Here is a 17431-nt window from a genome sequence, read left to right as displayed (position 1 = left end):
TATCGACGCTCTCTCTCACGATGGCAGGAGTTGGATTTAATTGGCTTGGCCGGCCAGATGACCTGTAATAAATCGTCGAAAATAACAGTCGAACGAGCAACGATAGCTGGAGCTTGGAAACGATTCTGAATTCGATGAAACGTTTTTTTTTTTTTTTTTTTTTTTTTTTTGTAAAAAGGAAAAAGAAATTTCCTTCGTGCATTGGAATGCGTTAAAAATACGAGACTTAATAACGCCGACTGGAAAAGCAGGTATTTTCAAAGTATCCTTCCTCTCTCTTTCTGAATTTTTTCTTTTTTGTAAAATCGAATTCGAAAAATTTTTCGTTAAAATTTCTTCGCCAATAATGTAATGGATAAGATTCAATGAAATTAAATAGCTCGGTATCGTCTTTTCAAACTCGAGAGCATCGACATTTATGTATATTCCAACCCAATAATTTCACGCTTTTCAAACGTTTCTAACTCGCCATTCCATGTTCCAGTCACGTTCCCAGTACAGATCTCGAATGCATCCCGAATGCGTTCTCGCTATAAATCAAATCCAGAGGTGTCTGTCTCTTCTCCCACCCTACTCCAGTATGGATACACCGAATCGTCGAGGCTCGCACGAGTATTCATTTTCTGAAACGATATACGCGTCTAATGTCGCGCAATGATTGCTCAAAAAGCGCACTTTCACTCGTGCCGATTCAATGACTATTGGTACACCTTCGAGTCCTTGTAATAAATATCAGGTCTCGTGTTAACGATGACATATCGTGAAACGATATTTCTATTTAACGTGGATCGTTTGCATTTCGAGCGAATTAATCGAATGTAACAGTAACAGTGGATTGTAATTGATATTTTGGGAATAAGTATAATATGGATAATTGAGAGAACGTGTGTATAACGAATATCGTGAGAGTTTCACCCTTAAGGGTGTGAAAGTGTTGAGAATTTAATTAGAGGATGAAGTTGGGGGATACATGCCACATGGGGAATTTTCTTTCTTTCTCGCCTGAGAGAAGAGAAAGAGAGAGAGAGAGAGAGAGAATGGCGTGGTTTTTGCTTGAATCCTTGGCATTGTATTCTTAAAAAGCTTTGTAAATTTCTGGCGCGTAAATTGTTTTCAAGAGAGTCGTCGCGTGACAATTGTCTACTACGAAGCATTTCAGTGAAATGTCAACCTTCGACGCGTAGGTGTTTATAGCCTCGAGAATGATTGATTTCATTCCACGAAGATCGATCGGATTTTATGTGTGAAGGACGGAATCTTGACAAATTGGTTATATCTCCTCCTCCTTGGCGCGAAGGTGGCTCTCTCTATACAGCTTCTGACAAAGTAATCTCCAATGATTTTTATACACTAGAAAAATCCAGATTGATGATGGTTGATGATCATTCTTCCTTGTTTCTGCTGTAAGTCAAATTTTTATTTTCATACATCAATACTTTTTTCCAAATTTTTTACAATTAATATTATTTAATATTATTTATAATTTTTGTAATTTTTTTTCAATCTATTATTTAATATGTAAGAGTATTATTTATTCTAGAAAGAATTTTTTAAAAATTTTCATTTTTTTTTTTATAATGCTTATCAGAAAATTTAGAATTTCGAAAAAAACGAACTGGTAATCTTTGAAGATTTGAACTCGGGTCAATTTGATACGAAACCTGAGGTCCTACTCGTTGAGCCATTCAGTCTTTTCGGCATTCTATTCTATTTTCCAGTATAGATTTAGAATTCCTACACGGGAAAGCTAGTTAACTATTCCGATCTGAATATTTTTCTCGAAAATCTTTACCTGTCACTTTATCTATTTTCTTTCTTTAATACAAAAACAATTTTCTTTTTCCAACACGTAAATGCAAGCGTAAAAAATTCAATTTTTATTTTTTGCTATGACAAATATACGCAAATATACGCATAATTTTCAGTCATCTTTGAAATTTCACATTATTTTAACAATTTTAAAAAAAAGTTAAACGATTCCATTATTTCCTGAATGTTTAATTTTCGAAAGATTAAAATCCAAAAAAAAAAATCGGCAAATTATTCTCTCAGTATTTCGATTAATTAATTAATATTCAATAATATTTTTTCTTGCGTTTATTAAACGTAGAACAGCGTACGCGTTTAAAATCTCAACACTTGACCCCGCTCTTGTTGTTCACTGATAACACGAGAAGGAACAACGACCCGACACAAGTTTGCACTTATCTAACGTTGGTCAGCGAGATTAACGACAATCTCGTATGCATGGCACCATTCTGCGTGTGATATTTTTCACAGAAAACGATTAATTCTTACGAATATATATACGTATATATAAAATAATTTAAAAGATAAAAGATAAAAAAATAATTCAAGCTTGTACACAAACCTCTTCACACCTCTTTATTGCTCTAATTTTTACAAACTTTCGTCACAAAACACCAAATACGTTTTCCAAAAAAAAAAAAAAAAAAAAAAAAAAGGTTATTATAATACATCCTTAGGTGTACAAAATGGTCAAACTGGTCAATCCAAACTCCTTCCTGTCCACACCGGTCAGATTATTATTCGCAAGATTCAATGTTTTCAGGGCTGGAAGACCTTCGAACGCACCAGGCTGGACCACGCCTATCTTATTATCGGACAAATCCAACTTCTTCAAACTGGTCAACCCACTGAACACTCGAGCCTCGATCGTGGACAGTTGGTTCTTCCTCAGGTCCAATTGTTCCAACTGTTTCAAATCCGAGAATGCCCCTGCCTCTATACCGTCTATCTGATTGTGATGCAGATTCAAGATCCTGAGACCGATCAATCCTTTGAAATCTGCCTTCGAAACCCCGCTCAATTGATTGTACTCCAAAAACAAGCCATCCAACTTGTGCAAACCCTTCAATACACCTTGCTTGATCGACGTCAATTTATTGTTCTCCAGATGAAGGCGGGTCAACTCTGGCATCTGACCAAACGTACCACTCTCCACGCTGGAAATCTTATTGTCGTTCAACCAGAGGAACAACAACGACGAGGACAATCCCGAGAAGGAATTTTTATTGATCGACCGGATATCGTTGTGCCCCAGATAGAGCCACATCAAGTTGGACAGATCCGCAAACGTGTCTTTGGGTATGTCGTTGATCTTGTTGAAGATGAGTGACAACGAATTCAATTGTTTCAATTCGGAGAACAAATTGGGCGAGAGTTGTATAACGTTGCTGTCCAGGTCCAATCGTACCAATTTATCCAAACCTTTGAACGATTCCCTCCTCACCACGGATATCTTGTTACCCAAACCGAGGCTGAGCTTGGTCGTGGACAGATTTTTGAACGCGCCCTCCCTGATGGAGAGCAGATTCATGTCGTGGATCTCCAGCCTGTCCTCGAATTCCTGTTGGGTGACGTCCACCAGTGTGCCTTTCCTCTCGCACACCTTGTAACCGGTTATCTGCTTGCAGTGGGGTTCCTCCTGGCATTGGACGATCGTCAACAGGAGCAGAAGAACGAACGAGAGGATGGAGTGCGGAGGAGTTTCGATCATCTCGATCTCGGCCGAGTTTTTTCACGTGCCAACGCGGCTGTCTGAACGGCTCTCTTCGACGAGATTATTTATACAATGCTTTGTTGGATTGCACAGAGTTGCATTGAGATTGGACGGGACGGAGGGGGGGCCACGACCCATGGCACTATTATCTCGCGAGGAAATGTGGCTCTCAACCTCGTCGATTAATAATTTCCAACATTCGTTTGTGGGAATGTGCAGAGAATCGATTAAAGGCCAAGGATTCTTTGAACCTGGTTGAAACGAGGGAGTAAATAATACAATATATATTTGAGCTTGAATCTGAATTGATTAAGAAATTTTTGGGATAATAAGATTTTTAAGAGAGTTATATTAAATATATATTAGAAATAATAAATGTACAAATGAATAATACCAATTCGACATCTTTCTTGTTCAGGTAAGTTAAATCATTATGTATAAAAGTTATCAAGGCTTGAAGATTTCTAAAAGGCATCAGACTCCATTTTTTATTTAATCTTATTGATAGATAAATCAAGGAAATGCAAAGGGAATAATAGACTGAATGTCCGAGACTCAATTATGGACAATTCATTATGCATCAGATTTAATTGTTTCAATTTTTTTCAGATCTGAAAGCAGAAAAAGTATCTGGTAAGATTCTTGCTATTCTATTGTAATCCAGACACAATATCGTTGTTCAATCCCTGGAAATCTGTCTTGGATATGACGCTCATTTTTCTCCAAGAACAAATGCAGATCTCTTAAGACTCCTTGAATAGACGTTCAAATTATTATTCTCCAGGTGAAGTATGGTCAAATTAGACATCTGATTAAACGTTCCAACCCCTATATATTGGAGATCTCATTATACCTCCAGCCAGAGGTAGGAGTAACGACGAAGATAATTTCAAAAATAAATTCTTGTTAATAGATTGGATACCATTGTGATTTAAGTAGCCAGATCAACTTGTGCAGACCAGCAAACGAGTTTTTGGGTATATTGTTTGGGTATATTTGATTTCGCTGGAAACGAAAGACAGCTAATATAACTGTGCCAATTCCGAGAACAAATTTGGCAAGAGAAGTATCAGATTATTGTCTAAATCTAGACGTTTTAATTTTTGCAAACCATAAAAATTCTCTCTCCACTACAGAGATGTTAAATTGAGATGTCAAATTGAGATTCAATTCGGTTATGTTAAGATCTTTGAAAGCTTTTTTTTTTCAATAGTTTGTAAATTTAGGCGAATGAATAGACTGTTCTTGGATCTTCTTGGATGACGTTAACTTAAAGTTCCATATTTCATAGCCGTTCTTGTAAAAATATTGCGTCTGCGATGCGATAGAAACGAGAAATGAAACGACCGCAGAAAAGATTTGATCATGTTTTCAGCTACTACAAGAATGATCTCTGATTTTATCGAGAATTTATGTGCCATGGTGCCAGCAAACTTCGATTGAATCGAGGACACGATCTTTGACACGGTTATTTTTGCAGAAGAAAATAAAATTCATTTTCAATTGATTTCGCTATCATATTTCTATTTAGAGAATACGCATTTATCTTTTTAGAATACGCATTTATCTTTTTTTTTTTTTTTAAGTGAAAAACAAAAAATTTACGATCTTTCATAGGATTTTTATCCTTCGTGATATTTTACTTTCGATAATTTTATTCCACTTTCAGGCAAATTTCAAATCCTTCAACAGAAAAAAGATAATAAGATAAGGTTTTAATTTGCATATACAGAGTGCAAAGTTTAGACGTAGTACATGCATCCCCGATTCCGTCCTCGTGTACTGAAAAACACGGGAGAAGGGAGGAAGGCGAGAGCAACACCAGCCTAGTTCCACGTAGTCGGGACACGACCGTGAACTTGCGTCGTCGGTTTTCCCAGCCGGCACTCGGCAAGAGAGGCTGTCTTTTTTCTCCACGACCTACTTTCCCCCAGCGGGCCATTCTTTGAAACGTGCCTTGTGCTTTTTCAAGGTAAATTAAGCGATTCGAAACAGGGCTAATTATTCCTGGTCAGTCGAGACTTCGAACGTTTAGTAAAGAATCGAAAAGTGACGAGAAATAAATCTATTCAGGAAGAAAATAGAAGAGAATAAAATAAGAAAGCATGAAGTTGAAAATATAAAGAGACAAAAGAGAAAGAAAAGATAAATAGGAAAAAAACAAAGAGATAAAATAGAAGAATAATAAAGGAGAATGATTCTAAATAACTTTTAAATGAAATTGTAGAATGAAATGTCAAAGCATTTTATAATGATTATGGTTAAATAATAACAATTATGGTTACCAGTGAGATTTTAAATATTATACTCTCATTTAGATAATAGTAGAAGGGGTTGCAGAAAAAACACGATGCGATTGCTGTCTACCATCTTTCGAAGCAAAACTTTTAACTTCATTCGCACATTGAATTCTCTCTCGACAATTTAAGGTTATCATCCATCTAATTATATAGATTCAAGATACTTTTTATTCAGGTAATATACATTATTATTAATTAAATGTAATAACTTTAAAAAAAGCATCGAATTCTATTGAACGGATTCTATTTTAAAATAAATCCAGATTATACAAATAATTCCATTGAATATCCATCCATTGAATACTAGGAAATAATGGACAATGTTTCCAAACAAGGACAATATTTACAACTACTTCAAATTTGAAAAGCATTTGATTTAATATTGGTTATCTGATTTTCGTTCAGGTATAATAATTTCATTTCTTTCAAAATTTTTTTGATCTTGTTTGATTTAATAAAAGACAGTATTTCTAACCTTTCTGAAAACAGATTCGACGAGAGAGATATCGAGTTCTCGTTCATAATTTTAGCGTTTTCAATCTTTTCAATCCCTTGAATGATCTCTTCTCTTTTCACCGTGAATATATTATTATTGATACCAAGTCAAAGTATTTTTTTCTATAGTTATCAGATGGAAATTGTGAATATTTTATAGTTTTTTGCGTGTTTCGTGTTTAGACTAAGTTGCATGCACAATAATAGGTTATATTTATACATATACACGTTAATTGCGATGCGATGATTATTAAAAATGATAAAATAATTGAAAAAACAGATAATAGAGAAGATTTAACTATTTTAATACTAAGTTTTTACTCATTACAAGAATAATCGCAAAACAGTATTTTCGAGAGTTTATATGCATTACTTATTGCACAAATTTGATCGAGAACACGATTATCTTGTAAGAAAAAAACGCTTTTTCGAATTAAAAATGCTTTTTCATGAATTCGAAAACTCGTAATGTGAATATCTAGAAATTTTAATTTTGAATCTATAATACAATGTCGTGATATTAAATTAAAATGTTGCAAAGCGTCATAACAAATGTCATGTGGAAATACATCTTGCAATGAAGATAGCGCTTCGATAAATCGAGAGAATGAAAGAGAAGAGTGAATTAAGACGAATTTGTGATAATGATCGATCAATCGATCTTTGACTCAACTCGAATCAACTATATATATTGTGATTTCGAAATTTATCGAGAGAAAGAGAAAACAAAGAATAATATTGAAAATCTTTGAGAATCTTTGAAAAAAATTATGGAATAATTGGCTAATCATAGGTAAATTTTTATTTTATTTTTAAATTCATAGGTAAGATATTTTTAAATTCATAGGTAAATACTTTATTTAATTTAGAATTATAAGTAGTCAAAAATGTTCATATTTTCAATTCTATTTATTAAGACAATATATTTTTATTATATCAAGATTTTTTTTATATAATTATAAAATATTATAAAATATTTATCATATAATATTAGAAAATATAAAATATAAGCTTATGTAAAAAGAAAATCGAATATTTGCCGAAAATTCTTTTTTAATTTTTTCTTTTTCATATTTTTTGGAAGTTTATAATGCATATGTTCATATAATGAATGTATTAATTAAAAAATTAAAATAATTAAAAAATTTCTCAATATTTGTTTCTTTATTAATAATTATTAATCTATAAATATAAAAAAAAATATAAAATTTAAATCAACTGATATTTATCGAATCAATAATTATACACTTCGTTTGTTGTTTTAATTTCTATATTCTTCAAAACATTACATAACATCTAAACACGTCATTCAAAGATTACTACATTCTTATATATGCACATCAATTGAATCAATCAAGTCAATCCAAGTTTTGTCTTGTCCATTGCAGTTAAATTACTTTGTTCGATTTAATTTAATATTTTCAGCGCTGGAAGATTTACTCTCTATTGATTCTATAATAGGACAAAACGACTTTTTTCACTGGGCAATTCATTAAATATATGACTCTCAATCGTGATCAAGTTATTTATTCTCAGAAACAATATTTCCAGTTTCTTCAGATCTGAAAACGTGTCTGGCTTGATTGGTTGTCTGATTATCATTTGCAAACAACATTCTCAGGTTAGTCAATCCTTTTAAATCTCTTTTTTATATTGCTTATACCTATTATACTGCTTAGCTGATTTATAAATCAATAGATCTAATCTAATGTAAATTTTTTTAGGATCCATGTATAGATGTTGTTTTTCAATATGAGCTGACGAAGGCAATTATGATCAGTCTTGATCAATTATTTGAAAATCGAAATACAATTTGTATTGACCAGCGAACGAATCTTTGAATATTTCCTTGATCTTGTTAAATTTAAGGAATAGTGAACGCAACTGTTTCAATTCCGAGAACATTCGAGGAGAGAGGTATCATGTTGTTGTTCGGATCTAAGTTTCTCAACTCCTTCAATCCCTTGAACGATTCCCTCACCACGGATATATTGTTACCAACATCGAAGCTCAGTTTCGTCATCACCAGATGTTGGAAAGCGTTTTCCTCGATAGCTGTCAGCTCCAAATGGTGTTTGTCGTGTATTTGAATTTTTCAATGTGCGTCAAGTTTCTGTCACGTGTGCATATAATGTATTAGTTTATGTCTTCGCAGAATTGCAAGTCGACGATCATTACTAACGGCAAAACGATTAAGAGAGTAAATAATAGAGAAGATTCGGCCATCTTGATGTCAAGTTTTTACTCAATAGGAGAACAATAATATCTTCGAGAGTTTATATGCTTTGTATATTGCATAGTGTTGCAAAAATTCGATTAATCAGGACCACGATCTTTGACTTTTGATTATCTCGTTGGAACGTATTTAGTGTGAATAATTTGAAAAAAAAAAAATAAAAAAAAAAGAAAAACTGTTGATCTCGTTGGAATCTATCAAATATAAATAATTCAAAAAGGAAAAAGATAGAGAAAAGATAAAAATACACGATTCAAATGCGATTGATTGGCAATATTAGTCCGGTGATATAAGATTTATAATTAAAATATTACTTTAATTAGAAAATTCGTTAATATGACATTTATCTTTTCAAATTTTAATTATATTCTTTCGAGTAAAAATAGATTAGATTGGATAGATTAGTATTAATAGGAACAGTATTAATTAATACTAATACGATTATTCTCTTAATTAATTTCGATTATAAAATTCTTATAATTTTCCTTCCATTATTATCAACCAATACAAAATTATTATTTGACCTTCCTCTTCATTAAATGTACTCGTAGTCGTGTTTCCTTGGAATATATTCAGATCAGTCGAATTGGTCAGTCCAACCTTCCCCCTGTCCACTTTGGTCAAATTATTATCTTCAAGATGCAATATACGCAGCTCGTTAAGATCAGCAAAGCAACCAGACTCTAACGTGTCGATCTTATTCTCATTTAATTCAAGCCAACTCAGTACGGTCAACCCGTTGAACAGCCGAGAATCAATCGTGGTCAATTGATTGTTTCTTAAAAACAAGTTTTGCAATTTCTTCATATGTGAAAACGTCTCTGGATCGATACTGGCTATCTGATTGTTGCGCAGATTCATGCTCTCTATATTTGTCAATCCCTCGAAATCTATCTTGGATAACCTGGTCAACCGATTGAACGCAAAATTAATAAATTTCAGATCGTGCAGACACGCCAAGGATCCTGGCTGGATAGACGTGAGCGTGTTGTTCATCAGATGAAGCTCTTCCAATTTTGGTATCTGGCACATAGATTCAGCATCTATATTAGAGATTCTATTATTGTCCAGTTGAAGCGTATCTAACGAGGACAATCCCGAAAACGAATCCTTGTTGAGCAATTGGATGTAATTACGTTGCAAGTGGAGTTTCTTCAAGCTGGGTATGCCCGCGAACGAGTCTTTGGGTATTTCCTTGAACTTGTTGTTTTTTAGAATCAGCAAACGCAACTGTTTCAATTCTGAGAAGAGATACGGCGAGAGTGGTATCATGTTGTTGCTCAGATCTAATTCTTTCAACATCTCCAATCCCTTGAACGATTCCTTCTTCACTCTGGATATATTGTTACCGATGCTGAAGCTCAGTTTGATGGACATTATATCCTCGAACGTGTTCTCGTCGATAGATGTTAGATTCAATTCGAAGATATTTATCGTGTCCACGTCCCTTCTAACCTTCACCAAGCTTCCATTATTCGTGCACACATTGCAATTGTTTATATACTCGCAGTTATAAAATCCCGATGCACCGATTACGAACAACGAAACAATCGAGAGAACGAATAACAAGATAAATTCGCCCATCTTCTCTTCGCTTTACTCACTCGCGGGAACTGATTCCACTTTCGTGAATTTATATACTCTATTTATCGTGTAGCTTTGCACAAATTTGATCTCTTGACACGATTATCTTGTTGGAAAAATAGTATCGTTGAATCGCTGATCTCATTGAAACGTGTCTGGTAAATAAAAAAGAAAAAAAGAAAAAGGAAAAGGAGATGAAAATAGAAAATGGAGGATTCCTCTCCTCTGACAAATCGCCAATTTGTGATTTCAAATTTGGCCAATCGAGATGAGGCTCTTTAATCGTAGGAATTATCGTTTCCATTTAAGGAGATCGACAGGTCGTGTCGAGGACCAATCGGCCAAATTACGCTTAAAATTCCAAATTGGCGATTTATCGCGTCCTTGACACTTTTTTTCCAACGAGGTGGCGATCACTTGGTTGGTCGATGGAGGAAACGATTTTCAAGGCTGGTGGCGTCCCCTCCCATTGAAAAACTTTCTAAGCAATCGAGAAGATTAATTTTCTGTTTAACGAACCAAACGTCTCACTGTGCAGCATCTCTGGAAAAATCTGGATTACGATTTCGCATTTCACAAATGCTTTTTTTTTTTCTACAATGTGGAGCATAATGTAACGATGATAAAACAATGATAAAAGATATTTCTGTTCAAGTATCATTTCTTTATCTATTTGTTGTAAAAATATGCATTTGCATAAATATCCGTGTTCTATTTATAAGTTATTATATTTTAAATTTATATTAAATGAATTAGGATTTGTTTTTTTTTNTTTTTTTTTTTCTTTTTTACAGTGTGCAGCATAAATATATTTGGAAATATATATACTGTTAAGCTGGTATACAAAAATTTAGAAAATTTTGGACATTTCGTTTATTAATTTTTCTTTGTCTAAAATAGTTGTCAATATTGATAAACATTCATTGTAATTTCACGACAAAAGATGTTTTATGCAAGAATATATGAATATACGAAAACTAATTTCTTCTTTCTAGAAAAAAAAAAATAAATAAAAATTTAAACGAATAAAATACGAAATAATATTTAAATAGAAATTAAAATAAATTTAAAAAGGAAAGTTAAAAAAAAAAATCTTCCATTTTCATCGATTCCTATTTTTCGCCTCTGTCCGCTTCATTGAAATTCGCACAATGATCTTCGATGTATGGACATTGGAAATATTCGTCCTTCGATATGTTCCAACGCTCGATTCACGCATTTTCGTTCACGAAGAGCACATAATGAGCGCGTACGCAGCCGCGAGCCAACCTTGCGAATATCGTTTGTAATGCAAGGCCGCGCGATCGACTCGTTATCTATCTGCAAAAGCGGCAGACGCGTGACAAAGAGTTTATTGTTCCTTCGTGAGTGGGAGGAGGATTACAGTATCCTCGCATGTGTGTGCTCGTCGATGATTGATCGCTGTGTTAAAACATTCGATTCGAAACGAATCGACTTTGAGCCACCCACGTGTGTAACTAATGTTTCTCGAGAGATTCACGTTTGTTGACAGATATGTTTTATTGGTGGGTTCAAGTGATTATTCTACGGTATTCAATTGTATTTAATAGTTTTTTTAGCTCATGATATGATGATACAAAGAGTGAAAATTTAAGGAAATGAAAAAATTATGTTCGAGGTATTGTTTTTTTGGTTATCGACAATTAAAAATGAACGCGAGTTGGGAATGTAAAGAAAATCAAAGATACACAAATGTATCTTCTATTCTATTTCAATTGCCTTTATTTTTGTTGGTTTACTCGTTCAAATTTTCTATCATTATTTCGATTTGAACGAAGTATAAGAATTACGAAAAGAGAATAAAAAATGCACATGTGTCGCCATGACTTTATGGATCATATTTTGTAATTAGCCGGTAATGTAGGGAAACATTATTATCCTTTGATAATTATTAACGTCACACGTAATTAAGACAAGTGTATAGCGAAAATAGATTATATTATCAAATTTCCAACATTTATAACCAAATAAAATTTCGGATTATTAGCATTAGCACGTAACGAAGACAAGTGTACGGCGAAGAAAATCAAAAAAGTTTTTGTGCGAAAAGAAGAGGTATCTCTTTAAAACGAAAGTATATCATTTGATACTGTTCACTTTCGATTATATATGAATTATAAATTTTTATTATTAAAACTATTTTAATATCTCCTCCACTAAGTATCTCGATTTTTTTTTCGTTCAAATTATCCATCATGTCACCATTCCATTAAATGCAGAAGCTCGCCGAGCCATTTTCCTCGATACAGGGCAATTAAACAGCATTATTGTACATTAACATCCGGTACACGCCATTATATTGTAGATGCAGATATCCTAGTACTCCACGTACTACAAATTCGACGACGATCTTCGACTTCAACATTTATCCGTTAAATATATAAGTTTATTGAAATTTTTTATTGAAAGAACAAGCATTGGAAATTCTTATTATAAGATTATATAACCGCGAATATTTCAAAATTCATTTTGCGATGTTCTTTAACACTTATGATATAAATTGAAAATATATAAATTGAAAATAATATATAATATTAGATAAAATAAAAGAAAAGGAAATTGGTAATGTTGAAAATGTGTATGATGTTTCGCGTCTTTATTACGATAGATGAAAGCATTTAAGAGAATCTTCCTTCCTCATGGCGCACCGGGGAGATGAATCTCGCTTCGTTTTTATAAAGAAAAAAGAAGAAGAGAAAAAAAGAGAAGCTTTGGATAGTTTCTATGAGAGGCTCTCTCTACAAAACGGATGGAACCATGAAGAATCGTCTCTATATGAGGGAACGTTTTTCTATGAAAGAAGTGGTTTCGCGTAGGATCGTTTCTGCGAGAGAGTGTTCTTAAAAAAAAAAAAGAAAGAAAAGAAAAGAAAGAAAGAAAAAAAGAAAAAAAGAGAAGGGAGAAGTAGTAGACCCACGCAAGATCTCTAACGCTATTTTTCTGTACAAAAGATGGATCTGTGTAGGAAAATATATGGTAAAGAATTAAATGGGCCCTAGCAAGGTGAATGAAGTCTTTTGGAACCTGTCTGGATTTCAAATCTGTAAAAAAGAGATTTGAATATATATCAAGTAACATATACTTTTACATCATTCTATAATTTTTTTTAATTTGTTTTGTTGAAGTATAATATTTTGTATTAAATTTCATGCGATAATTATTAAAAAAAATGATTTATTAAAAAAAAAAGATATACAAATAATTTTTAAGAAACAATTAACAATAAATTTAAAAACGAAGATAGAAAGAGAAATTCGAAGACATGTCCTTGAATCTTGATGCAGCAGTAGTATTCTAGTCACTTGTTGAAATTTGACTTTCAAATAATTATGAATTGCCTTGCTTTATACGATTTGCTGTTTTGCATAAACTATAGAGCCATGTATAAACAAACTGATGTCCACAATTCCTTCATAAGAAAAAAGAAAAAAAAATTGGCAATCCAATATAATAAAATCCTTCGAAAAAAAATTATATGATTTTTATTTTCAATATTTTGTAACAATGAAATTTTAATATCTTATAATATTTTTAAATTTTATTTATTTAATTTTTTTTCAATTTTTCTCATATATAAATTTTTTATAACAGTAATATGTTATGAAATATTGACATTTCTATCTCTTTTTCAAAAGTAATATTTCAAAATGGTAGTACATTTAGTATTTTGTGAATGTTACATACAATACGTATTTCTGCAATATACCAAAAGCCTCCTAAAAGTGAAAAGAAACTTTCAAAATGGGACATATACTCCCGTTTCTATAAACCATATCTGTACCAACGTCTACTTTGAATATTACACGTGCCAATGTTGAACGAGACTCGTCGAAATCCCAAGTAACCTTCGCTATTCCAATCAACTCGAACACAGGAACGTTTCCGGGCACCCGTTCAATTTCGACCGAAATTGCAACGTGATACGAAATTTTTTCTCTTTTTCTTTTTTCTTAAAAAAAATAAATTATTTGCAAGTTATAAAAATATTTCGTATCGATTTGGCCATTATTTTTCATCAGATTAATATTTAACGCGGATAAAAACAGAAACAATCAATTTTGACGTGAAATCAAATAGAATATAAATATTATCCATATTTCGTTATTAAAATCTTTCATTCAATATAAAGTTTCGAAATAAATTTAACCTAATATAACTAGCATCATTGAACCAATCAAATTTAAGCACATGTAAGTATGCCTTAATTAGCATCCGAATGGTTATAGTCGAATTCGATTTATTCAAGTGTTAATCAATTTTTGTTACATGTTTTTCAAAATATTATAAATCTATAAATAATATATCTCATGAAATAAAATACATATAATAAAATTTAAATTAAAAATAATATGATATCATTTACTGAATACATTTTAAAGTGAATATAATAATCTCTAATTTAACCTACAAGTATTTTTAACCTATAAGTATATGAAGTACATAAATATCATTACGAATAAACTTTCTACGCGATCTATATAGTAATTTCCATGACTCGAAGAAACAACAAGCGAAGACATTTACTGTCATGATGCTGTAATTCTCTTACGAGAACGGAATGGCAACTTTCTTGCCACGCCTAATGTCAAGAGCGCCATTTTGTGTCCTACACTCTTTGTTCCATCCATTCTCTGTACCTGATGTGTTCACTTACAAAAGGACAAGTTAAACAGTAACTCGAACTCGTGCAAGGTAAACGATAACAAACTTTAAATTTAATTAATCTTATATTATGATTCAATTAAGATTAATAATAATAAATGTCTTAAAAGAAAGATTGAAAGATTATATCTTTTATCATTGATTAGCATAATTCAATATCAAACATCGTGATTGTGTTATTATCTTTAAATATTTAACTATGTTGATTTTATTAATAATATATAAAAAATAATGATATCGTGTCTTTCAATATACTGATCTATAAATAATCTATTTTTAAGAAAGAATAAATAATGAAATAATTGCATTTAGATTTAGGTTAGAATTCTAAAGGAAAAATTTTTTTAAATAATATATTATGAGAAAAAGTGAAATTCTATATATAATTTCTATAAATTTATGTATTTTCATTGAATATTCGAATTAATATTACTAAATTCAAAAGAAAAAAATATATTTTTATCTTTATCTGTGTATTTTATACAATGGATTTTAATACAATATTCTGTATTATTATATTCTGTATTATTATATTCTGTATTATACAAATCATATAGATTATGAATTCAGTAAAATTTGGAAACTTTAAATGATGAAAATAACATAGATAAAATTATTGACTCTTGAAGCGATGAATCTACTGCATTATTAAAATGTCAATTGATATTTTAATAATGCAGATATTGAAACCTAAATTTTATTCGTAGATATCTTTAACAGTGAATAAATGTTGAATAACGAAGTAGTATCTCAATTTCAATTATCTTCTTTTATTTAAATTTCTCCAAGCATGCATAAAAAAAGAGACAAATATCGAGCTTCCAAAAAAGAAAAGTAAAATTTTAAATTCATTTGAAGCATTAATATGAAGATATTTATTTCCAATATTATCAATTTTTTCGTTATATCCATGTTCTGGATTTCATTGTATTCGCATCAAAATACATTTCAAACAAATTTACCGATAATCAATAACATGACGAATATTATTATTCATACATTTAAATCATATTTTTAAAACTTTTCAAAATTGCATGAAACAATTGAAAATGATATAATGGAAGAAGCCACGTTTTCTATTTCTTGCGCAATTTAAATGATTTGACCTTTTCATATGATCCTCTCTCTTTTCTTACTTTTCAACAACAATCGTTGATAAAATTCAATATGCAATTATTAAATGATTAAAGTTGAATTCAATACAGCTGCACTCGAGTGTTTTTATCGATTCATATCACCTGTTCGTTTCTCTGCATGTCGAAAAATTCTTCGCTCTACTCTCTTGTAACTGTATAACCTTTCGCGTTTTGCGCAATATTCCGATATGAATACAATCGAGACTCGTGGATGTTTTCGCTGGAAGTGAAGTAAAGAATGATGGGAAAAAAAAAATTCAAGGAAGAAATCGCAAGGACGATCGAGCATCTGGATCTTTTTCGTCGATTTCTACGAATTACATAAATTCGAATTTTCCGCCGGTTTTGCATAACGAATTTCTTGAAAGTCATATTAATCGATTTTAGCAATGAAGTTTAAAATTATTAGGAAATAACGTTACTAAATTTTACAATAAAATGATTTATTGGATATGAATTGATTTTCAAATTAATTAAATATAAATAAGCATAGTTGAGAGGATAAATTATAAATTAGAAAGCGAAAGCTTCCTGTGACACACGTTCGATCTTTTACGAATGCTTTAGATAAGCGTTTATCGAGGTATCGCTATCGCTCAGGTCTAATCGATATCACAAGATCTGATGTATTTTAAACTAAATATTTAATTATACCATATATAGTTTCGATGCATGATGACAATTTTATAAAAGATATAAAATTAATAAGATAATAAATATAATAAAGATAATTAATATAAAATGAAATAAAATTTGAAATTATCTCTAGTATTAAAATTAAATATCTATCGTTGATGAAACAATTTGTAAATTATTTTTTTAGACTGAAAAAAACATAGCTCAAGACTAATTTATTCCAAACAATTCTTTTTATTTAACAATTTTAATATTCAAAAAATTAATTTCAAATTAATAGAAAAATTTCTTTGAAAAATTTAAAATCAGAAATCTATATAATTTATCTATAATATATCTATATAATATTTCTAAATTAATTCATTTTTTTCAGATTAATATACTTTAAATTTTCTTTACCGAAAAATAATCTTAACACCAAGAAATTAAATCTGAATTAACAGAGAAATTCGCTATTAAAAATTTCTTTAAACAAGATATTATAGAAAAGACAAAGCACGAGAAATATATAATTAAAACGTACCAGAATTAGTGTGACCGTGTCCAGCTCCAGTGCTATTTGTTGCCGAGTGAACAGCGTTGCTTGCAGCATTTGCAACATGTTTCAATGCGCTTATCACCATCATATCTTCAACTACACTTGAATCACGACTATTCCATCCAGGTATACAATATCCAAATAATCCTCGTATAAACTAATCGAATTTAATTTCTAACTTTGAATAGTCTCGAAATTATTATCTTCATCATCTAAACAGGTCTTCCAGGTTAACAAGATACATCATCTTGTATACAAAGAGAATTATTATTACTACTTGATTATTGCATTGGATGAAAA

The 17431-nt window shown here is 31.3% G+C and overlaps 3 protein-coding genes and 1 long non-coding RNA gene across 9 annotated transcripts in view; 1 reads left to right on the top strand and 3 right to left on the bottom strand.

The window, feature by feature from the left end:
* LOC122711723 (tyrosine-protein kinase Btk29A) overlaps positions 1–17431 on the bottom strand; it is a 159448-nt gene that overhangs the window by 32674 nt on the left and 109343 nt on the right. For 2 of the 6 annotated variants that reach the window (XM_043930741.1, XM_043930740.1), the window contains exon 2: positions 17117–17343. The exons of 3 other annotated variants lie outside the window; for them this stretch is intronic. In XM_043930741.1, the coding sequence (XP_043786676.1) occupies positions 17117–17219 (103 nt within the window). In that variant the 5' untranslated portion in view covers positions 17220–17343. Of the gene's footprint in view, positions 1–17116; positions 17379–17431 lie in introns of all 6 variants that reach the window. One more of the 6 variants, XM_043930739.1, reaches the window with a different exon arrangement.
* Positions 1783–3904, bottom strand: LOC122711726 (insulin-like growth factor-binding protein complex acid labile subunit). The gene has a single exon (XM_043930743.1). The coding sequence runs from the start codon at positions 3518–3520 to the stop codon at positions 2483–2485; it is 1038 nt and encodes a 345-aa protein (XP_043786678.1). The 5' UTR covers positions 3521–3904; the 3' UTR covers positions 1783–2482.
* LOC122711725 (leucine-rich repeat-containing protein 15-like) lies at positions 7571–10894 on the bottom strand. Its single transcript, XM_043930742.1, has one exon. It carries the CDS (start codon positions 10136–10138, stop codon positions 9029–9031), a length of 1110 nt encoding a protein of 369 aa, XP_043786677.1. The 5' UTR covers positions 10139–10894; the 3' UTR covers positions 7571–9028.
* LOC122711735 lies at positions 14448–17082 on the top strand. The gene is made up of 2 exons (XR_006346168.1): positions 14448–14851; positions 16967–17082. It is a non-coding gene; the product is annotated as an uncharacterized LOC122711735 (long non-coding RNA).

Source organism: Apis laboriosa, unplaced genomic scaffold (assembly GCF_014066325.1).
Source record: "Apis laboriosa isolate Shangri-la unplaced genomic scaffold, ASM1406632v1 scaffold17_cov146, whole genome shotgun sequence".
In the NCBI taxonomy this organism is placed as follows: domain Eukaryota; kingdom Metazoa; phylum Arthropoda; class Insecta; order Hymenoptera; family Apidae; genus Apis; species Apis laboriosa.
The sequence above is the reverse complement of the archived record's forward strand: the minus strand, read 5'-3'. Positions and strand labels throughout refer to the sequence as shown.

What these genes read in the sequence shown, in the direction of transcription:
- LOC122711726 (XM_043930743.1), bottom strand. Translation starts at nt 3,520, where the DNA reads ATGATCGAAACTCCTCCGCACTCCATCCTCTCGTTCGTTCTTCTGCTC.
- LOC122711725 (XM_043930742.1), bottom strand. Translation starts at nt 10,138, where the DNA reads ATGGGCGAATTTATCTTGTTATTCGTTCTCTCGATTGTTTCGTTGTTC.